This window comes from Pseudopipra pipra, chromosome 9 (assembly GCF_036250125.1).
Source record: "Pseudopipra pipra isolate bDixPip1 chromosome 9, bDixPip1.hap1, whole genome shotgun sequence".
NCBI classification, from domain to species: Eukaryota; Metazoa; Chordata; class Aves; order Passeriformes; family Pipridae; genus Pseudopipra; species Pseudopipra pipra.
Window position 1 is genome coordinate 5,505,919 of NC_087557.1, and position 23,435 is coordinate 5,529,353.

General features: G+C 51.5%; 1 protein-coding gene across 3 annotated transcripts in view; it reads left to right on the forward strand.

The window, feature by feature from the left end:
• Positions 1-796: 796 nt before the first annotated feature.
• The window catches only part of PBX1 (PBX homeobox 1), a 126,932-nt gene continuing 104,293 nt past the window's right edge, over positions 797-23,435 (forward strand). Inside the window, exons 1-2 of one of the 3 annotated variants that reach the window (XM_064664283.1) lie at positions 797-834; positions 4,917-4,990. In XM_064664283.1, coding sequence (XP_064520353.1) covers positions 812-834; positions 4,917-4,990 — 97 coding nt within the window. In that variant the 5' untranslated portion in view covers positions 797-811. Of the gene's footprint in view, positions 835-1,465; positions 2,424-4,916; positions 4,991-23,435 lie in introns of those variants that run through there. The other 2 variants (XM_064664284.1, XM_064664282.1) reach the window with 2 other exon arrangements.

The window sequence follows — 23,435 nt, forward strand, 5'->3', positions numbered from 1 at the left end:
ATAGATACGTCTTGGGTGAGAAAGCAGAAACCCTTGAAAAATTCTGGCAAATCAAGACACACGAAGAATGTGTTGAGTGAAACATTTCAGAGCGACAAAAATCAAAATATCTCACTTCGCCTTCAACCGCTTTACAACATTTTAATGGTTCTAAAGGAAATTTCAAAACTAAAAGTCGTGTTTTGCTTAAAACACTGGAAAGTGTTTCATTAAAAAGGAAGAGTGGAAGCAAAACAATTGCCTTATATATTTTTTTTTCCCAATGAACCTGATGGGTCTTTCCCCAAATGGTGCTGAGGGCAAGGAGCCAGGGCTAGGTGTATCTTCCCTTGTGTCACAAGGGGCCTGGAGCTGGCATTCCGAGAAAGGGACAATCTGATGAAGCCGTTTGCCACGCAAGAAACTCTTCTATCACCATAACTATTTTATTTATTCTTTTTTGTATACAAATTTGCAGGCCAGCCCAGTCCCACGGCCATGCCTGCTGACTTACTGAGGTCTTTGTGGCAACAGGACAGGTCCCAGGGAAGGCAGAAAGGGGCTGTGGAAGTCTGTTCTTTCCAGAGTGCTGTGACACGTAGGTTGGAATGGTGGTCTTGGTGGCCTTGGGACCCTCTGCCAGCTGTTCCTGCACTGTTTGGGCAGGGGAGGGGCCATCAGGTGTGGGATGTGGCACCGCTGGCTTGTGTGATGTGCTTGGGGAAGCTCTGCGTGGGTCAGGGAAGAGGAAGGAGAGAACCGCAGAATCAGTCAAGTAAGAAGGGACCACAGCGGGTCGTCTGGTCCAAGATTTAGTGAGAGAAACAGCACCATGAGGAGACATCAGTGGCCGAGGTGAGTGGGAAGGATCTCCCTGGTGGCTACAGCAGAGGGGGGGGACCCTGCTCCGTCCTGGGAGAGGTCGGGACAGCGTCGGGAGTCAGAACCAAATGGACGGCTGGGGGGCAGCGGGGAGGCACAGAGGCTGCCCGGGGGGCATCAGGGGGGCGAGGGGATGGGGAAGGCTGATGGAATGGGGGAAGGCAGGCTGTGGGGAGGCCGGGAAGGCTGACAGGAGAAGGCTGAGGGGAGGCGGGATGGCTGGAGGAGGGGAGGTGGGGGGCAGAGAGGAGCCTTAGGAGCAGCCGGGGGGCCGCGGTGAGCCCCAGGGGCGGCGGGCAGGCTGAGGCACGGCTCTGACCGGCGGGCACCGCGGGCCGGGGCCCGAGCAGGGGCTGAGCAGCGCATGGCGGCCGGCGGGGGCCCCCATTCCCGGCCCGGGCCGCCCCTTCCCCCCGCAGCGCCGGGCTCGCTCGGGCTCGGTCGCTTTAAGGCGCGGGCGGGGCGCGGCCCCGTCCCACCTCTGAACCCGGAGATTGACGGGCGGGCGCGCAGGGGGCGGCGCGGCCCGCGGGCCGTCCCTCCCGCCGCCGCCGCCGCCAATGGGGCCGGGGGGGCGGGCGGCGCCGCTGCCCCTTCCTCCCCCCGCCCCCGGGCTCCTCCGTGCCAGTTTGAGGAGTCCGGAGCCGAACAAAAGCAGGCGGCGAGGGCCGGAGCGGTGCGCGCAGGCCCGGCGCAGGGGGGGCCCAGCCAGCCCCGAGCGCGGCCCCAGGGTGGGGGAAAGTTTGGAGCCCTCCCCCGGTTGCGCGGGGGCTCCGCCGCGCTCCGGCCGCGGCAGCTCCGGCGCTGCCATCGCGGGCGGCCGCCCCGCCGCGGCCACCGCTGCTGCTGCCGCCGCCGCCGCCGCCGCCTCCTCCTCCTCCCCGGGCGCAGCCCCTGCCCCTGGCCCGCCCGCTGCCTCCCCGGCGCGGGGCTGAGCTGCCCTGCTTTTGGAGTCGCCGCCGTTTTCCCCTCCCTTCCCCGGAACCCCCCCCTTCTCTCTCCCTCCCTCCTCCTTCCCTCCCTCCCTCCTCCCTCCTCCTCCTCCTCCTCCTCCTCCAGCAGCCAAAGGGATTTTTTCCCCTTTCTTTTTTCTCCCTCTTTTTTTTTTTTTTTCTCTCCCCCCTCCTTCATTTTTTTTCTCCTCCTCCTCTTCCTCCCCGCCGCGGAGCCGGGCGCCAGCGTGAAGGATAAATAAAAAGCGAAGAGGAAGAGGCTGGGGAGGAGGAGGAGGAGGAGGAGGAAGGGGGGGGAGGAAAGAAGAAGAAGAAAGCGAGCAAGAAAAGAAAGCGAGGAGCCAGGCGGCCAGCCCAGCCGCGCCGCTCCCGGCAGCCAGGGCAGGAGGCGGCGGCGGAGCGGGGCCGGCGGCCGGCGATGGATGACCAGCCGCGGCTGATGCACACGCACAGCGGGGTGGGGATGCCGGGGCACCCGGGCCTGTCCCAGCACATGCAGGATGGACCAGGCGGGGCGGAGGGGGAGGCAGGCAGGAAGCAGGACATCGGAGACATCTTACAGCAGATCATGACCATCACGGACCAGAGTTTGGACGAGGCGCAGGCCAGGTGAGAGCGGTGGGGAGCGCGGGGGGGCAGGTGCCGGGAAGTTTCCCCCGCGCCCCGGCCCGGCCTTTGTTGTGCGGCGGGGGGAGCGCGCCCGGCCGCGGGGCGCACCGGGGGACCGGGTCCTGCTGCTCCTGCCGCTGAGAAACGGGGGGAGGGAGGCGAAAAGAATGGTTAATATCCATCCTTTTTATTTCCTGTTTCCTCCCTCCCACCACCCCCAACTTCGTTGGGGTATCGAGGGGTCGCAGCGCCTGCAGCCCCCCTCTTCTTCCTCCATCCCGAACTGGGCCTGGCTTTTCCCAGCCTTTTTGGGCTGGGGGATAATTGCGGAGGGCGATGGTGGTTTGGGGCAGGCTGGGCGTGCGGGAGGCTCCGCTCCGGGCTCCTCCAAAAGAGCCACGAAGTGCTGCCCCGCTTTCAGGGCCGCTAATGATGTTCTTTCCTAGGGCCCTGTAGTGGTGTTATTTTTAAGGCCGTGTTTCTGCGCTTGGAAGATGCTCGTAGACGCTTCGCCTTTTTTATTTTTTTTTCTTCTTAATTGCAGATGTATTTAAAAAGGAAAAATAAGGCTGTAAAAGCCGGTATCTGAATTGCCCTGAGCTTCAGGGAGTGCAAACCTAATACACACCTTCTAAAGCGCTACCAAAAGTTAAGGGAGGGGGGGAAAAATCCCCAAATGAAGGAATTAAAACAAAAAAGTTGCCCCGAATCGCCTGGGGTATGCTTGAAATCTCTTCTGGGCTGCAGAGCTGCTCGGTGTGGTGTCCTTCCCCCTGGTATTCATGCCCCGAGCTGGAGCAGATTGCTAGAATACATTGTTCCTGGAAAAACGCTCCTCACAGCCCCAAAACTCGCTTATGAAGAACTTCCAGAAGGGTAAAAGTACCCCCCAAACCACAACTTTCGTCCTTCTCACCTCCACAGCTTCTGTAAAGCTCCTGCTTACTAAAAAGGCTTGTTGTGAGGCTGATCTTATTTTCTTATGTTCTTGCAGGGGCAGAGTAGCTGTGAGGAGGAGGAAATCATTCACTTTCTCCCCGGCCAGACCCGGGGCAGTGAGGGGATCTTTCTTTGGAAAGTTGCAGGAATCATGTGTGTTCCTGCCTGGATAATTTAGTGTAGTTAATCAAATCACTAAAACTGAGCTAAGAGAAGGCTTTATGGGTTTGCCTTGCTGGTCTATTTCAGCTGCTTCCTCAGTACTTTCTGTAAAAAATATTTTTATATCTGAGCTGACAAACATACTGTATTTATCAATAATATTTGGCTTTGCATTTCCTCCTTCCACCCTACTATTGCAGGGGTTATTTTGCTGCTGCCTTTTTTTCTTTTTTTTTTTTTTTTTAATGAAGTTTTGGGAAGATGCAAAGTGCCAGTATTATTTGTAAGAGGGCCCCGACAGCATATGTACGTGATTTGCGTATACCCAAATGTCTGCGCCCGTCTGGGTGTGCTGATAAGGGAACACTGTGGTTCTGCGAGGGTATACACCTTTGAGAGACTTCATCAGATATATAAATCTTTTTAACATGTTGTGGGTGGTGGGGTAAGTAGTGTGAATGTTTGCCAGATGTTCACATCGTCTTTCGCGTGTAATTTCGGTTGGTAAACAGAAATCCCGTAACCGGTGCCTGATAGCAACAGCCCTTCATACAACTGAACCCTTGTCTAAAGGGTCGTGTGGCTTGAGAGAAAAAATTAAATGATATTTTTCTTTGCCTCGGCGGGTGCTTGGTGGGTTTTAAAACCACCCAATTAAAACCACCCTGCCCCCCCCCCAAAAGTCTCTCCTCAAAACCCACAGGAGAACGGTCAGCTCTGAAATAACAGCAGTCAAAAAGAGCGGCGCTGAACAGCATTCCCTCCCCTTCCCAACAGCAGCCGGCTGTGATTTTTAATGTGTTTACTGTCCCAATTGTAAAGAATTAAATTTTAACACCTGCAAATAAGCTGGATGTAAGTGGCATGGAGGTAGAGGAATGGGTTTCTCGTTCCATACGTGTGCGTTTCTGTGCTCCAAGTTGGGCGCTGAAATCCCCTGAACTGACAGCTCTAAGCAGAGGATGTTTCCAGCGCTGGGGCAAGGGGGGGTTTATTTTCCCTCTGCCTCACAGAACGAGCCTAATAAAGCACATGGCTGGGTGTAATATCGGAGGTGGGGGACAGAGAGAGTGCAGTGCTCACTCTGTATTGAATAAGACAGTTGATGCCAGCTTGGCTCCCAAAAGCTCCTGGCTTCGGCGTGGAGATCGCCTGGCTCCCGCTGGCCATGGGAGCTGCTCGGTGGCAAAGGCGATTTTCAAGCCATTCCTAAATTAGTGTTATTCGTCTCCCCTGTGTTGGGTAGGTGGCTGTTTGCAGCACTGGGGCTGAGGGGGCTCAAACCTGTCCCCCCCACCTCTGGCACGCACACACCAGCCGGCCTGAATTTGGAAAGTTGTTCCTCGTGGTGACATCCTAACCTCACCCTCCTCTCTTTTCTTTTCTCTCCAGGAAACATGCTTTAAACTGCCACAGGATGAAGCCAGCGCTTTTTAATGTCTTGTGTGAAATCAAAGAAAAAACAGGTAGGAAATCAATGCTGTTGATTCTGTATTATTTTTCTTTTTGCTCTTTGAGGGTTTTATTCCACCAAGTTTGTGCCCCCCTGCGCCCCCCCACATGCAGGAGTATTTAAGTGGGGAGAAATAACTTGTCAGTCTTTAATGCTTCGGGCAGTGGACTTGCGTGATGTGGTTTGTGTCTGGAAGGGAAAATACTGTGGTTTAATTTCTATTGTATAGCCTTTCTTTATTTATTGCTTTTTCTGTGGAGAAGAAAAAAAATCAACCCCCTTGCAATTTCTGTCTTGCTCTGGTTTCTTCATTAGGACATGGCACTGTTTAAAAAAAAAACAAAATCTGGATGCAGAGTGTGTGGGGGAGAAATAACCCCAACAAAATGAAATTGTACAGTTTTATTGCCATCAGTATTCGAGTAAACATAAAGGTTTACTTTTTTTTTTTTCTAAGAAGGGGTTAAAATGCTCTTGTCTGCCAATCATCCAGGCTAGCTCATGTAAGAGCAAGTTGTCAGTTGCCTTTAGTGAAAGCAATATATTAGATTGTTAGTTACTTTAGGGTACTGTTGTTTTATGGCATGGGGTGTTCTCAGGCTTCTTTAGAAGCTAATGGCATGAGAGCGTTGGTTCTGCTGTTTCCCACTTTCCAGACCTCCTACCATGTACTAACACACTTATAACACATCCCAGGGGGGCATTTAAATTTTAAAAGCAACAATTAAAAAATAGCAGTCATCAATCAAGGGTGATCTTAAACAACAGATGCTCAGGGAAGGACATTTAGCAACATGCACCACTTATTTATGTATTTGTTGGAATCTCTCTTTTTTTCTTTAATAGAAAAAAAAAAAAGTGGGGGGAACGATGGAAATTTTGGAGGGGGGGGAGGGATTGTTCGTCTCTGCTCTTGGTTTTCTGAGCTGACCAGAGTTGATCCGTGGGCTTTTCCCTGCCGATCTATCCGCCTTGTTTTAGCACGCTGCAAAGTACTTGACTTCTCCCCCCCCGTCCCCCCTTTACAACAAGGACTGAAACAGTCAATAATTCATATCTAAGCCATATAAGCAAGGGCATGACATGAATGAAAGTGACAATAAATATGATTGCACACCCAGTTGATATACATTGATAGTTACACATAAAAGGGGAACAGCTTTCAGAAGCCTGAACTGGGTCTTATTTTTTTTTTTCCCTTTCTTAAATATATATATATAAAACCTCCTAGCATGAGCAGCTGATTGAAAATACAATTACTTGACTCTTGCAATATATATAAAATGACTAAGGGGCCCCTTTGTTAAGCGTTGTTTGTGCAGTGTGTAGCCCAGACAAAGCACCTACCGATGGCATTCGGCTCTCCGAAGTCCTCACAGCTGCAGGGCCGGCTCTGACCTTCCCGAGGAGTCCTTCCTTACAGAGTTCCTGTGATATCAAGCAGTGGGTTTGGTATGGGAACCTCTGAACAGTTCGTTTGCTGTAACACGGGGCAGTCTGTCTAGAAATAGATTTTATGGGTTTTGTAGTGTTTCCCTGTGTGCCTCCACAAAAAAAGGAGCCACCAAGTTCCTTTCCCTTTTCCCCTCTTTCTCCTTTATTTTGTGTGAGTCAAAGAACGTGTCTGCCTGTCTTTTTTTCCATGTGTATTTGATGCTGTGTACGTTGCCTGTGCAGGGACAGTTTTTGTCAGGGGAGCTGTTTAATCCCAGCTGGGCATTGCTATCAGTGCAGTCTCAAAGTTAGGGGATGGGGAATCTGTTGGGACTAAACTTGGTGGGAAAATCCAGGTGACTTGGGGGATGCTGTGAGGTCCCGGCGAGCTGGGGAGGGATGAGGAGCTGCACATACCCACAGTGACTAGGTGGGATAATTCCTGTCTGCTAAGGAAAACGGAAAGAGATGGTATAGGGCGAAGCATGCTGCTGGAAATCAGGATATTCAGGTGTGAACTGGGGCTGTCTTGCATTTTTTTGAAATGCTATTTGTTGCTGTTGTGCCTGAGTTACTTGGCTACGGGGCTGCGCTGTGGAGGTCTCCGAAGAGGTTGACTCAAGATGGCTTTTGGAGTGTTGTTTATCTACCCTCAGATATGTTTACAGTGAATTCCTTCACTTTGCAAATTCAAAGACCTCCTCCCCCTCTCCCCCATCTGCATCCCCAAAAGTCACACTTCGTAAGGAAGCAAACGGCCAGATGGTTTTGGTTTATTTTTATTATTATTTTTTTTAATTATTGCTTTGTGGGCCCGATGCTAGGAGGAAGTTCGCCTGTGTTTTTTCTGGGGCCGAGGGTACGGCCTGGTTCCGTTTGCTTACCCCTTCCTTGTGGGCAGCAGCGTGAAAGTTGAGGCAACTTCTTCTTGCTTCCTACTTTCCATTTAGCTTCCCAGATTTCTGCATGTGCCGCGTTTGAAATCCTGGTGATTGTTTGTGGTCACTGGTGGGTGTTTGAATGTGCTCGTGTACATCTTCCCCCCCGGCGTTATGATGTGCAGAAATGTGCGTTCAGTTACCCCGCCGCCTGATTTAAGTGACTCCAGAGCCTTACGGAGACTTTACCACCATCTCTCGCAACATTATGGCTAATATTTCATAGTGTTAACCTTGTCTTGAGCAAACCCAAAGTGTCCATAAAGTTCTTGGAAAAAGAGGTCGTCTGCATTGGCCGAAGAGTTCCCTTTTGCGTTTGGGCTCTTCAGTTATTTTAAAGGATTTATAAACACTTTTTAAAAATAATAATGATTAAAAAAAAAAAAAAAAAGCTCAGTGAGTTGTCTTTTGTCTGCATCCTGGAGATTGCTGCTTTTGGGGTGATGTCTGTTTAAAAGTATTGAAAGTTGAGAGGTTTGATCCGAGCGGGAGTACGTGGGGGCAAAAAAAATTGCCGCTTAAATATACCTCGAAGTTGCCGGCGTTCATTTGGTGTGTTTTCACTTGCTGTTGGTCGCTTTGTTGCGAGGGAAGGGGCAGGACTGCCTTCAAATGGCTGGCTGGCTTTTTGGAATAATAATTATGGAAATGGGAGGCATTGTTGTCCTAAATACAATTGATTCCTCCTTCAATAGGGATTGAAATCGGAAATTGCATTGCTGATTTATAAAAAGTTTGAAGGCAGGGGTAGGGGCTCTGTCTTTATGGCTTTTTTTTTTCCCCCCCTTGTTTTTTTTCTCTCCCTTGGTATGTTGTTTTTTTTTTTTTAAGCTGTTCTCTGCATGAGCAGAATAGCTAAGCAGAAGAATCAGGCAAGGCGTACGCAGACGTGGGGTCCTTGGATGGCAAACTGGAAAATATCTGCTGTCAAAATGCAGCAGCATCTATTTCAGCTGTGAGCCTTTCCCAACTCCCATCTCGTTCGGCGGGGACCGGCGGGGAGAGGCTGAGCACAGGATATATGACCATTTAATCTGATTCCTCCTCCTTAAGAGCTTTTCCCATCGTTTCACTTTCTCTGCTCATTTGGGGGAGGTGAGGGCATCGGGCAAATTCTACTTCTTAAAAAGACCCTGACTTTCTATTTGAAATCACACGATTTTTATTTTCTTACCCTCCTCACCCTTCTGTGTTGAAGGAATTCAGGATTAAAAGAAAAATGTACATAGCACCAGTGGAGGGGGGGATTTACGAAGTGGAATATTTATAGACAGCACTGATTAGCTGTGCAATTGTTGTTGAATAATGGGTTTGTTGTGTCTTTTTTTTTTTCTTTTAATTTTAGAACAAAATAGCTATATAAGGTGCCTCTTAGCTACCTTTCCTTGTGCATTATCTTCACCAAACTTAACTCAAATCAGATCTTTGGAGGAGGTAGGATTTTTCCCCTTCTTTTCTTCCTTAACACCCCTTTGTTCTCTCCAGCTCTGTGTTCAATTAACACCCCCATCGCAGAACTGTAGTCTTTTTTTTTTTTTTTTAATGTCTGTTACTGTATTTCACTTCTGACACCTCTCTTATTATTCTTGCCTGCTATTTCTCTTTAATATAGCAATTACGATATGGGGTTTCTTTTTCTTCCTCCCTCCCTCCCTTCTCTTCCCCACCCCCCAAGCTAATATCCCACCACGGGCAGAAGAGGGACAGGCATGGTGTGTGCAGCACTGGTGGTTTTGGGGTGCTGTAAGCAGGGTACATTGGCTAGCCCAGCACCCCTTGGCTGAAGTGTTTCTCAGGGCAGGATGGGGCAGCTTGCTTTCCTTCCCCCCCCCAAGCCCTTCTCCGGGGTATCAAACCCTGCCCTCCTCCTTATTCTGTGTTTCCACGGAGGAGGAGGTTTCCCAAGGCACAGGAGAGAGTTCAACACCCCGATTTGAATTTCAATGCAATTCTTGCACCTAAGGCATCATCCTGCTTCTGAGAAAGCTCATCACGAAAAGAAAGTGCTCATGTTCCAACCCCGCAGGATCGGGGTCCCCTGCTCGCCTTTCGGCAGGTCCAGCCCTTGCCTGGCTGCTCTCCCTCCTGCCCTTCAAAGGGGAGGAAGCCTTTGCTTTGATATTTGTTATTACTATTTTTTTTTCCTCTTCCAGTTGAAAGGCTTTGAAGGCAAAAGTGATGCTTCTCTCTCCCAGCCAGGAAGGGTCTGCAGGGTCCCTGGTGTGGCTGCCTTGGGGGGAAGTGAAACATTTTGGGAGAGTGGGGCCTCCAGCCGACCCACACTGCCTGAGGAAGCCTCTCTGTAGCTCCAATTAAATTGCTTCCAGAAAGCTGATGTCTTCAAGGGAAAGGAGGGGAGGGAATGTGCAAGGGGCTGGAAGATAGGGATGGTTTGGGAGACCTTGGCTTGGTGGAGGGCTGTATTCCGGCCAGAGGAGCAGCCACCTTTGGGACTGGGTGGGAGAGGATGGAAACCAGTCACCCTGATGGAAAGGGGGCCATGTTCCAGTAGGTCCTGGTGGCTGCAAGCTGCAGGGTCATCAGGGCTGGACCTGTCACTGCAGCGAGTCTTTTTTCTGGGTTTTATTCTTCCAGTGTGGTGTTGTCCACCAGGGATCTGCTGGGAATGGATGGCTTTGGAGGAGTGTGCTTGCAGGGATACTTCTTTTTTTTTTCTTTATAATTTCATATTTTCTTTCTCTCCCCTGGTAGCATGTGGTTGGAGCTCTTTGAACGGAGCGGGCTTAATTAGTTTAATCAAAATTGGCCTCCTGCAATCCTCCAGGGGAGGAGGTGGGAAGAATGGGGCTGGCAGTGGGCTCTTCCTCCCACCTCCTCCCCCTCAGCCCTGCTATCAGAGTGGAGAAACCAGGCCTGGCTCTGGCACATCGTTGCCGCTCTTGAGGAAATCCCCACAGTTTGGGGAGCACAGGAGCAAACCTGTTTGCTTTTATTTCGAGGCTTGGTTTTTGTGGGTGCCTGATGTTGAGTAAACTTCGCTGTGGTTGCAGCAAGCAGGAGGATGCTCCTGGAGGCTCTGCTGTGTCCCATCGCTCCCTGCCCCGTCTGTTTGCTCCTGGGGGATGGGTGCTCCTTGATCCCACGCTCCCAAGTTTCCTAGCCTGTGCTTGCACTGGCCTCCCCAGGTTTTGGATAGCAGTGGCTGTTGGGTGCATTTGTCCAGGGAAGGAGGGTGGCAGGGAGGTGCTGGCTGCCCGCTCTTTGGGTGCTGCTGGCTCACAGCACCAGACAAGGCACAGAGGAGAAGGGATCTTCACATTCAATTATTGCATGCTGGAAAAATATCTATGTTAGCCAGATGCGGGCATAAATAGCAGCTATCCAGAGCATCCTCTGTGTGTCTTCCTTGCTGCCACGGGTCTCTCTCCAGTCCATCTCCCTTTGCCTCTGTGTGATCTTGGCAGCAGTCAGTGTTGTGGGTGAGTCCAGGGAAAGAGATCTTGTTATCGGGCCGTGTAGCTCCAAACGAGAAACTCGGAAGATCTTTCAGGCCTAAATTTCTCCTGGGAGAAACGGTTCAAGTTCCCTTATTTGAGACCTGCAGAGGGATTTCCCCCCCGGAGCGCTGACTGTCTGCGAGCAGAGCTTTTCTAAATGCTCTCAAATGCGAGATTTATTCCTGTTAGCAGGCTCGTGCTGGCCCTGGGTTTGAGGGCAGTGGTTGTAAACAAAACGCAGAGAAACTCTGAGACAATTTCATCATGGCTTTTTTTTTTTTTTCCGTCACAAGGAAATTACTGCATGCAGCAATCCTTGAGGGGAGTAGGGTGGTGGTTTAAACACAAATGAGTTTGTTTGCAGTGAGATACAGTAGGCTGTGCTGCTGCTGGTGCTTCTGCTGAATCAGAGCTGGGGATTTTGGCAGGGAGAAGGGAGGAAAGACAAGGATTCCTTCCCTGCCTTTGGTTTGGCACCACGTTCCCCAGTTCCTCCTCTAGTCCAGGAGCTGCTGCCTTCTCTGCTAATGAAGTTCTGCAAAGGGTTTCATGATCTCTTGAAAATTTACTGGGAAGCATTTTACTACGATTTTTTTCCTTCCTGTGCTTGGAGTTGGGGTGCTCTGGGAGGCAGGAGAGCCTGTTTTGTTTGCCCTGTGCACTACAGGGGTGGTTTGCAATTGATGCAAAATACCAGGTAGCCAGTAGGACCAGAGGGTGAGTTTGCCTCTGAAGATGTTATATTTTCTTTTTTCCGTCTTTTTATTATTTTAAAATTTTTTTTTTTCTTCCTGCTTTACCATTCCCATGACAGTTTTCCTGTACAGAGAGTTTCTCCTAGTAACACATGCTTTGCTTTGGGAGTTGCTGTGGGGAAGGTGGGCTGTACATACCTGTCTCCATGGTCCCCAGAGCAGGATGCCCCTGCCAGGCTCCACACTTTTGGGCTGAATCTTTGGGCTTTTCCATGCCAGTCAGGGAGAAGTGATGTTCCCCTGTGCTGCAAGGATGTGCCCTGTACAGCGCTTAGCACAGGGGGACTCAGTGCTGGGTCGGGGTTTGGAAGGAGGTAATGTGATTTACAGCAATGGATCTGGTTAATAATCTCCAGCAGCTTCTGTATACTCAGGGGCTGCTTGTATTCCCAGCCAGGTGTTTGCAGACCGGATCAATATGGCCCTATTTGCATGGGGCTGTCCGTAATCTAATAAACCAGCCTCAATCTGCGTCCTTTGCTTTCCCCAAACATCCACCGGATCCCGATCCCGTCAGTCTGGTGAGTGTTCCCCATGGTGGGAGAAGCAGTTTGTGAGTAGTGCCTGGCTCTTGGAGTGCCAGCCTGGAGTTAGGTGGCACCCCAAGTCTGCACTCTCTGCTAGAGCCTGGGCTGTGCAAACACCCGGCTTTTTGGGTGTGCTGGGTGCTTGGTGGTGCTTTGCACACCATCACCTCTACAGTGTGCTCCAGAGGCGTCAACATCAGGGATTTTCCATGCAATCCCTCCTCTTGAAGTGTTGCCTTTGGGGAGCATCTGCTGGGAACCCCCTTTGAAATCAAAACCGATGGTTTTGTGGGCTGGGTGGTTGGCAAAACTGCCTTGGAGGTGTTGCATCCCTCGGCGATCTAAATAATAAAGTGTGGTGGGCAGTACCGGGATAAATTACAGAAACCCATGGCCTGAGGAGGCTGTGGGCTGAATTCATTAATGTGTGTTGTCAGGCCAGCAGCCAGGCTGGGGAGGGATTCAGGTGATGCTTCCTCTCGGTGCTGGGAATAGCTTGGGCTGGAATTATTTGTTTGCAATGTGTCAGTTAGTAAAAAGAGAAAGGAATATTTGTATCTCTTGGCCTTGTGAGCCCTGCCCCTATGTGTGTGTATGTATGTATATATACATAAAATGTATAAATATATATATATATTTATTTATATTTGCATTTTTAAGCTGGGACAGAAAGACACTTTTACTGGCTCCTCTTCCTGGTGGTTCAAGGCAAGGCAGCAGGAGAAGGGGCAGCCCGATGGAGGGTTTGGCTGCTGGGGAAGCTGTGCCTGCTGAGGAGCAATGTGCTGTTGCTGTGTTTTGGGGAGGTCGCCAGCACAGATAACAGAAATCCCCTCTGACACCTTGAGCGAGCAGTCCATTGTCACTGTTCTCTCCCTGCCCAGCCTTTTATTTATAGGAGAAGCCTTACCCAAAATAGCTTTTTTTGCTTGCCCTAAGCTGATGTGCTGTTTCTAACCCCCACCCCCCCTTTTGTTTTTTTTTTAAATATACTGATAAATGGAAAGCCCCCATTTCCCCCCAGTGGAAAGTCGGTGCTGTGAGGAGCTGCTCTAATCTGAAATGATAACTTTGCCATTTTACTTCAGCCTTGTTGCAAAACGAGCGGAGCTGCCTTTGCAAGTGGGATCAGCCTGCTTAAGTGCTGGTGGCTGGATTTTTGTTTCTCACCTGAGTGCAAGCCCAGAAACTCAGTTCATCGTTTCCATGTCCCATTTTTGGTTTCACCCAGCCTGGCTGGCCTGCCCATCCTTGTTATCAGAAGAGGAAAATCAAGTTTCTCTCCTGGTTGGATAACATTTTCAAATTCCAGTGTGATGTCGATTAGCAGAATTAGCAGTGGCAGGTTACCCAGCAAAAATACCCTTCCAGTTGCAAAGTGTTCACTGCTGGTCCCTGCTCCTTTCCCAACTCCAGTGGTCCCGATCCCGGATGTGTCTCCGCAGCACGGGGAGTTTTCTCTGTTAACTCAGTGCAGTTGTTTCCTTTGACATTTGATATTTAAAGGCTGGAGCCAAACTGAAAGTGAATCTGCCCATAACTCTCCGAAATGTGCCTTTCTAATTTCAACATTAATGTTTCAAAACCCAAGCTGCTTGTGGGTGTACCTTTGCTTGTTTACACACATACTTTTTTTTTTCTTATTTTTCCCCTGTGCAGTGATTCTTTGGTGAAACATTACGAATGATACAGTACCGGCAGCCTCTGGATGAATTGGTCTTCTGGCTTGAAGCTGTGAATTTGGCTTTTAACTCTTAAGTCTCTAATTTTAAAAGGTTGCAAGTGTTTTAACTTAGTCTTTTTTTTTTTGTTTGGGAGGAGGATGCTTATATGCAAAATTATTATTGCAATAATATATTAATTGCAACAATATTGCAAGAATTTTCAATAAAATGATTAATTGCAATATTGCAAGAAACTGCAAAAATATTTCAAATATTGCAATAACACGGTGAATTTGCAATACTCTGATTATTGCAAATCTCTAGACAAAAGGCACAGTTTACATGGTAAAAGAAACGAGTTGGACAGAGTTGCAGCCATCAATCCTGACGTGATAGCACAGGACACAGCCTCTCCCGTATGTTTTGTGTGAAGCTTGTGCTTTCCAGAAGGGTGTTTGTCCATGGGCAGGGAAGTTGCAGGCGGTGGGACATGCTCCACTGGTTGAAGGTGTGTTTTGAAGGGTTTATGACCCTTGCTTTGAAGGGGTCACCTATTTATTTCTCATGTGAATTCGTGAAGCTTCTGGCTGCAGCGCCGTGCTGCGCGTGTGCCCGCCGAGAGCGAGGAGCCTGCTCCCGGAGCGGTTGCGTGTTTGGGGGGAGCAGGTGGCAGGAATGGTGTTTTCAGCAAATGTATTATTCCCCTGGAAAATCCTGGCTGTTAGATCTGGTCAGCAGATGTGAAGTGTCGATCGGTATCGGTGGTGGGAAGGGGAGTTGCAATATACTTTGCTAATGGAGAAGAACCCAAGGAGCAATTCCCTGATTTACGCTTTCGGCGATGTGAAATGAAACCGTCTGGAGTGCTTTGCTCAGCGAACTCTTAGCAGACCACTTCTTCCTCCCTGCTATGAGCAGATTTTTTTTCTAAAGAAGCTGTTTTTCAGCTCTGTTGCTGCGTGGTCAGAGGTGGCTGGGGGGCATGGACCTCTTAAATGCATCTGGAGGCGCAAAGCATCCAGCATGGGAGCAGGGAGCGAGCAGTGCCCGCTGTAGCTCACTCCAAAGCCCCGGTGCAATTCTGTCCCCAAGTGGCTGAAAAGGTCATTTAGCGCAATAGCAAACGTTTAATTTATTTTTTTTTTTTTCCGCTCCCTCAAATAGTCAAATTAGCATCCTTCCTCTGCCACAGGAGCTGCTGGAGGAGGCATCCTGAGAAGGATTATCGGTAGGAACGCCTGGGCCCAGGCTGTTCCTCTCCCGAAGGTCCCCGGCTGCTATTTGCACATCCCAGTGTCTGACTGCGGCTGGCATTTCCCCCGTTTGGTGGAATTTACTTTCTGCCTGGCGAGGGCATTGGGTAACATTTGCACACCTGGGCTGCTTAAGCTGCGGCCAGGCTGGGGGGATGTGTTGGAGAAGGTCAGGGGTCTCTGCTTTCCTTATGGGCAGGAGGGAACAGGGAGAGCAGCTGGTGGGTACTGTGTGCTCTGCGGAGGCAGCAAGCAGGAGGGTGACAATGGTGTAGTGTAGCACAACGATACCTGCACAACCCTCTAGACCTGCTCTGATGTTGGGTGTATGCAGGGTTGGCCCTGGCTCTGGAGAGTTCAGACCCTGCCCTGTATCCTCTTGTGGTGGATGAGTTGGTTGGGCAGCAGGTGCCTGGTTTGTTTTTACTGTGGCAGAGGGGGCTGTATTTCCACTTGGATAGGTTTGCAGTGCATGGCTGGGAGGTGCACAGCCCAGGGTGGGAGTTCTCTTTAGAAATGGCTCTTTTGCATCCAGGTCTAGAAAGTTGTGGGGTCCTGACCTGTGGGCTCTTGGGGGTAGAATGGCATATGCAGCAGCACAATGGCATGACTGGAGGTTTAGGGAGACTATCCCAAGGGCAGATGGGGATTGTTTACAATGGAAAAACCCACAAGCAATATGGAAGGAGATGAGACACAGCAAAGGGTGGTGGTAGGGGAAGTCTCTGGTCTTTCCATGCACCTGAGGCAGGTGGCAAAGTCCACATGGGTAGAAGGACGGATTTTTATTTCCCTTTTTCTGCCATGTTTGGTCAGGGCTTGGATACATCCTTTGGCAAAGGCAGTGGTCCCGGGGGCATCCAACAGCCAGGGGCCAGGGCAGAAGGTGAGGGTTGTAATGACAGAGTGCTTCCAGCCCCAGTGCCTGGGTGGGAGCAGCGGGCACGGCTGGGGGAGTGTGCCGGTCCCGCATGCCGGTCCCGCGTGCCGAGGCAGACGCTGTGGGCAAGGGCGGCGTATGGACCTGCTTTATCCTGCATGGGCTGTGACTGAGAAAGGAGCTGTGCAATTAGGAGAGGTCCCTGCGGTTTGTGTTTGAAAGGAGCTCCATTAGGGTAATTTTTAAGCTCCTGTTTAATCAGAAGGCCGTCTGCTGACAAGGAGGGAAACTGCTCATGCGGTGGGTCTGTGCTCATGCTGCATCCCCTCTTCCTGGTTCCTTTTGCTCTTTTTTAATTGGTTTGCTTCACCCTTTGGGAATGCTACCCCAGAGGCACCCAGGCTCCCATCAGCACCTTTGGGTAGTGATGCTCTCTTCTCTCTGGCAGCTCCTTCCAAGGATCTCCCTGGCCTCTTGCACATTGTGTGTAGTTGCAGCCTGCTGCCTTCCTCTTGCTGCATCTCCTCCCTCTACACAGGCAGTGGTGCTGGGTCTGACCCTGGTCAGTGATTGCCCTTGCAGGTTCCTGGGGGAAGCCCATCCTGATGGCTCTCCAGAGGGCTGTCTTAGACTCGGCAAGGAGCATGGAGGAGACCTAAATGAAGAACAAATGAGAACCATATAGAGACAAATGGGAATCAGATTTAGGAAGCAGACGAGACAACCCTTTGGAAGGGGCAGGGGGGATGTTTGCTTTAATCAGTCTCCTTGGGTTTCAAGCAATAATAAAGCAGATTTGTTTTCTTTTACCTTCTCTTCCCCCAGCCTCCTCTCTTTTTCTCTGTTCCTCTTACTTGCTGTTCTCAAAACAGCCCTGGATCCAGCAGCACCAGCATCTCCTTCCGAAGCTCCCACCTCTTACAAATGGGATTACTGGCCAATCCAGCCAACATCCTGTCCATTTTTTTCCGTTCTTCTGTCTGTTTCTCCCTGTCTGGAGCTTGTTGCTTTTAGCCAGGCTGCCTTGGCTGGGCTGCTGGGGACAGGTCCCTCCCACTGCCAGATGAACTTTTTGGACTTTCTGAAGCGAGGAGTGGAACAAACTCCTCCAAATGGGCTGAGACTTTCTCTGCAGAGTCAATTTGCCCTGGCACGCTCTGCTGTGTACTTTAGAGGCAGTCCCCAGGGACTGGCCGTTCTTGGAGGCGATCAGAGTTTCTCCATCAGAGGTCTTGGGCAATGCTTTCGAGATGCTTGAGTTACCTCCTAACATGTGCTCCTTTGGGACGTGGTGGTGGCTGCAAGGGAGGACACTGCTTTCCCAGCCTCCACAGATTAACTGGTTCCCTGCACAAATATGCTTCCTTCCCCCTTTCCTTTCTTTTTTACCCTGGTCATTGTCTTGGTGCAGAGCAGGTGGATCTCGGGAAGGCTGAGGCCGTGCATAACTGTGGGTCAGTGAAGCTGAGCCTTTGATCCGTTCCACTTTAAAGAGTTCTGGTGGCAACCCTCCCAAGCAGAGGGGCCAGACTGGAGCTGGGATTAGTGGCTCCCATGACCATCTCTGCAGCTCCAAGTCTCCTGTGCCACTCAAGGGTGAAGTTTCTTTCTCCCAGTTGAAAGGGAATGTGCACCTTGTCTGTTGCTGTGTGCGTGGTTGGGGAGATCTCACCACTGCCTTTTGCAGCTGGGCTGCTGCAACATGCAGGGCTGCTCTGGTCATGTCCCAGAGCTTTCTTGCACAGAGCTGGTTTTGTATTTGCTGGTGTTTAGTAGAGAGACAAGGGATCCGGGGTAACCTCCAGCGTGTTCTGATATATTGCTTTCAGGTGGTCTCCTGGGTTTTGTAACCCACTTAATCTCTGTCTTATTTAGGACTCCCCATCCTGGAGAGTAAGTTCACTGGGATGTGCTGGTAAAGCTGGTGGTGGGCAGCCTCCAGTATGACCCTCAAATTCCCAACTGCTCATGCCTTGGGTAAAAACTTCCAAGGTGGCAGAGGAGGTGTTCCCAGTAGACCTGTGGAGCTGTGGGTCCCTTCCTGTGTTCGGAGGGTGATGCTGGTGCAGCATAGTGGGGTGGTTTGTCTGATGCACCCTTCAGCTCCAGCACCCAGCAAGTCTCTTGAGAACGCTGCAGAGTTGTTCACAGAGTTGCAATCTCATTTTCCTGTGTGACTTGACACGTCCTGTGCCGAGGCTCTTCCAATGGATAATCCTCAGTGGAGACTGTCCCATTCCAGGGCAGGCATCCTACCTGTACAACAAGAGCCATTCAGTAGAAAGTGAATGTGGTGGCTTTGTGGTGGCTTTGCTGCCCTGAGGGGGCTGATTTACTTAATGTTTGCAAGACTACCACAGGGCTTTTCAGTTGCAAACTGTTTTGGCTTTGCTCTGAAAAATGGAGTGAAGCAAAGGAGCGAAGCATGCCCGGTGGTGGCTTTTCCAGGTGCCTGAGATCGGCACGAGGGGAATCACCTCTGTTCCAGTGCAGTGTGAGCCTCCTCCCTTGCTCAGAGCAGCAGAAATTGTGGTTGCAAACCTTCACCCCATACGTGACTGCGCCGTGGGCAGTCATCTCCCTGAGCTGGTTCAGGAGGGTGCCAGGGGAGCACAGGGGTACTGCAGTGCCCATGCTCTGGATGCATCCCAGATCTTCCTGTCCTGTGCTGTATTTCATGTTCCCATGTTTCCAGAGAGGTCTGTGCGTAAACTACTTCTTGTGGCTGCCAGCAAGCTTCCCTTTACCCGTGCCACGGTGGGACTTCTTAAAAAATTTTATTTTATTAGGAAATTCCCATTTGGTTGCTTTAAAAAGCAAGCCCTTGTGGCTGGCCCCTGGCCCGCTGCTAACAGATTTGTTTGAGAAAAGGCTGCGTTGGCATCCTGCTTTATTGAACATGCCTCCTGGGAAGGCGGTTTGAATATCCTTCTGTCTCCTCGGAGCAGGGAGCTCTCAGGATTGCCTGCCGCCATGGGGATGGGGAATGCTCTCCTCTCCCTTTCCCTCCCACCCCTTCCCCTTGTTCAAGCCTCCCTTTTCTTTTTTTTTTTCTTTTTTTTTTTTTTTTTTGAGGAGAGAGAGTGCTATGCACGGTGTGTCCCGCTCCATGCGGCTTTTCTCTTTCCCCACGGAGTTCATCCAAAGTTCGTATCCAGACGATGAACAAAGTAGCTCAGACCTTTTCCTGACTCCTCACCCTTTGTCCTCATCACTTAGTGACAGACAGGAATCAAATGCCACAGACAGGCTGACGGGACAGGGCTGTGTGAAAGTCCTTGGAGGAGGAGGAGGAGGAGTGGAGCAGTGCTGGGTGGATGGGGGACTCATGTTTAAACTCATCACTCCCTCCCTGGGGAAAAGAGCAGAGCTGCTTTTACTTTGAAGGGCAGAAGGGAGGTGCAGAGGTTTTTTTGGGGGGAGTTGTTTTTTTTTTTTTTTGGCAGAAACCAGATAAATTTTTAGCGACAATAGACATAGGGAAGAAGGACCGGATGGAGTTAGCCTCAATGTTTAGCACTGGGTGTGCCTCCCGTCGGGAGCAGGGGAAGGAAGGGCTATGGGCTGTTATGGATCAGAGGGATGTAGGCTGCTGGTCTGCCTGCATCGCCTCTCTATTGGAATGGGAGGGGGAGCACAGTCCTGGACCCCATCTGTTTCTAAGGGCTGTGTTGCCCTGCCTTGGTCTTCCATCTCACCAAGAAAGGCAGCTTAGTTTGGTCTTGGCTTGATCTTCTATCTCACCTGGCTGCAGGGCTCCTCGCAGGGTGGTGGGTGGTACCCCACTGAGGAGGCAGGGGAGTGGGGTTTAGTGGTGGAGACCTCCCTGTGCTGGGGCAGCATGTCCAGGCTGGCGAAGCTGGGCAGGGAGGGGAAACACTGCTGTCAGAAAAGGACTTTCAAAGGAGCATTTACATTTGGTCCTTAAATCCTGGAAGTGCCCTGGAAGCTGTGGTGAGAGGAGAATCTCCTGGGTTCAGCTTACATGTGGAGAGAGACTGCTCATGGCTTAAACAAGCAATGTTAAGGGCAGTGTTGTCTCCTGTGTTGGCAGAGGAGAAACCAAATTGCTCAGTGAGTCCCAGGACTGTGTTCTCTGTGTTCCCTGGGGAACTGTGGCGACCAGCTCGTTGCCCCAAGGCATGGCAGGTTGAGTCTCCATCCCCAGCCGGGGCTGTAGCATTCCACATGTCCTGTAGCATTCCACATGTCCGTGGCTGCTCTCCTCAAGCCCACACTCACGGAGGTCATCTTGGAGGCAGCAGGAAGGGACTGGGGTGGTCCAGGTTTTGCCCTCTTTTGTTTGCTGATTTTGCAGAGCTGGCTGATCTGGGCCCTGGCCAGCTCGGCTGACTCACAGGAATCCTCTCACGAGTCTCCTACACCCTCCATTACCTGATCCGAGTGCTTCCTGGCGTGTCGGCTCTCCCCGCCGTGCTGTGGCAGGGCAGTGGCTGTGAAGGGAGCTGTGCATTTGTGCAGCTTGTGTCCACTGCAGGCTGCAGTGTGTGCTGCGGGCAGGGACCAGAGCCTGCCTGTCCCTGTCAACCCTTTGCAATGCTCGCTCCCATCACTAGTGACCGTCCTTCCTGACCCTGCAAACGGCCTGTGTTTTCACAGAGGCATTTTCTCTGCTTGAGAGGCAAAGTGGAGACCTTCTTGCTTGTTAAGAGGTGGTGGCTTTGTATTTCCTTGTCCCCTGTGTTGTGTTGCTGGTAGCAGCAGTACCAGGTGCTGTAGGAGATAGTTTGGGGGGGTTTCACGTGCCTCTCACTTGGTTGCTGTAGGGGTGCTGTGTTTCTGTTCATAAGTGCAATGAGTCGGACCTGGAGGAGGACTGTAGCGATGAGAAAGAGCTTGTAATATCCACAGGCTCCTTCCACCACTGTGGTAGATGCAGTGGGTCAGCAGGAGGTGACCACAGTCGAGTCAAAACTCCATGTGCTGGTGCTGACAACTCTGAGGCCCCTGTCGAGCAAAGGTGGGTGTGAGATGCGCTCCCAAATCCCCTGCCTTGGGAGTCTCCTGGAGTTCCTGCCTTGCCAGTCATGCTGTGAATTTTTTGCACGCGGCTTTACCTTCTCAGGGAAGCAGCTGGGGCATGTTCCCATCTGAATCTTGTACCCCTGTGAGGTGCTTGGGTTGGCAAAGTGCTGCTGTTGCATCAGGCTGGGCTGTGCCCAGCAAGCACAGGGGGAAGATCCTTGTGCCTGTGGCAGGAGCATTGCTCAAACTCAAATTAGTTTGATATTGTGGCTCCTCTGGGGGCTTGGGGAGCTCTGTGGGTTTGTGGCTTGTTTCCCTGTGCCAGACATGAGTTTCTGTCCCGTGGGTCCTGGTGGGTTGCAAGATTTGGGTGTTTGGTGGCTTTCTGGCCCGTGGCTGCCAAGCTGTGTGTGATGTTGTGCAAGTGGTTTGCATCTTGTATGAAGTTTGCAGGCACTTACTGTGTGGAGAGCTGGAGGTGCTGCTTTGGTACAATCAAGGACTCGCATTCCCAGTGGGCTGTTGTGGACTGTATGCCGATGGAGGTGGTTGTGGGCTCTGCTGAGCAGTGTTGGGGGGCTCCTTGTTGTGCGACAGGGAGCAGTCAAGGTGCCTCACCTGGCTGGTCCCCTACAGAGAGGGGAGTTCTGGGTGTCCCTGAGTGCCCAAAGAGTTGGGAGCAGGCTTGTGCAGTTTTGGGGGCTGGAGAAGCAGTGTTCTCCACTCTTGCATAAAGGTTATGCCAGCAGTGGGTTGCACTCCTCGAGGATAGTGGCTGAGGTTTGGGTCACCCCTACCCTGAGCCTCCCACTTCTGGGGCTTTGGTGCAGCCTGTTGTTAAAAGGGGAAGGTGATGTTCTGAAAATGCCCTCCTAGGTGACTTAGGCACTGAGATTTTATCACCTTTTCAGCAGAGCTGGAGTCCCACAACTAGTAAAAATTAGCCACTTGTTTGAGGTTGTGGGCTCCCCCTTTGGCAGGAATCTGTGTGCACGGATCCCCCCATCAGAAGGGATTTGGGGTACGGGGGAGCATTGCCGTCTGCCTTGACACATTCCCCATTGTGCCTCCCAGCCTCATCAAGTGTGACAGTGTCCCACAAGGCGTGTGATCCGTGCTGAGCCAGCCCCAGAGCTGAGCCCTCCTGCCATCTCCTCCTTCCCCGCTCGCCTCTTCGGTGGCAGTGCCTTTGTCAGCCGGCCAGAAACCCGCAGCGCCGCAGCAGCCTCCCTGAAGTGCCAGCCATGCGGCGTTCGGGTCCCGGCCCCCCTCCTCGCCTCTGCCCCAGCATTTATCAGCAACCTCCCTTCCCTCCCAGCCGCCAAATTCTTTCTCCGTGCCGTCATCCTCCGGCCAGAAGCCGCCCCGTCCCACTCTCCCTCCCTCTCCCTCCCTCCGAAACCAGCCCAGAACTGCTGGGCAAACATTTTGCCTGTTGTTATTACAGTATTCCCATCTGCATACTTAGTCATAAACCCCTTTTAATTCCAGCCTTTTTCTGGGGCGGGGTTAAGAGTTCAAACCCATCATTTTTCTTTTGGGGTTGGAGTCTTACAAAAGCAGCCTGCGGCGAGATTGTTCAGTAGAACTGGCCCGAGAGCGAGTTTAGGGGAAGGGGGCGGTGGGGAGGGGGACTGCACACGGTGGCGCTGGCTGTGCAGCCCCTCCTCCCCAGGGAAGGCTTTAGATGAGGCTTGTGTGGGTCTGACTTGGGCAAGGGGGTGCTCTCCGCCAACTCCCCCACTCCTTTCCCCTTCTGGTGACTTTGAGCCTTTGCAGGGAGGCATCGAGTCAAGTCGTGGCCCTGCTGGTGTTGCCTCGTTTGCTGGATTCTTTGGATAATGGAGCACCGACAGGCAGAGAGAGGAGCGTTCCTGAATGTGCAAGGAGGGGAACAGCCCCTGGGTCTGTGCAAAGGCCCTTCCAGGAGAGCTTCCCAGGCACAACACGATGTTGCTGATCCTTTATAGTATGCAGAGGATGTTGTCAGGCTCCCTTTGCCAAGCCCTCCATGTCCTTATGTTAAAAGGCTGTCCTCTCTTTGCTTCGGATAATGCTTTGGCCTGCTCCAGGAGCTCTGGTGGCCTCTCTGCTCACCTCCACCCTGTGCAGGCATCCCTAGGGCCAGAGGAGCCCAGTATTTCTCCCAAAAAACATGGGGGTCTGTTGCTTTTGTGAGCTCACCTGAACTTAGTAGGTGGGTGTAGTAACACTCCCCTATTGCCTTTGGAGCGTGGCTGCTTTTAATTCTCTCTGTGGCAAGGGTTCCCTGATGCTGGCACTTCCTACCAGCTCAATGCTACCCCATGGAAAGGACTTCCTGCCCTCCGTCTGCTTTCCTGTGACCTGGTGGTGTGGGCAAAGCAGCAGGAGGCAGAGGGCTCCTGTGCAAGGTTTGGTGCCTGCATCCTGTCCCCGTCACCACTGCTGAGCCCCCAGACTGGATGCTGACCCTGGTCTGGTGGGAGATGCTCCCTCCTTCCTCTTGCCCTTTGTGGATGCCACACTGCATCCCTGTGGGATGTGGTATGGACCAGTTGTTTTTGGGACTGAGAGGCATTGG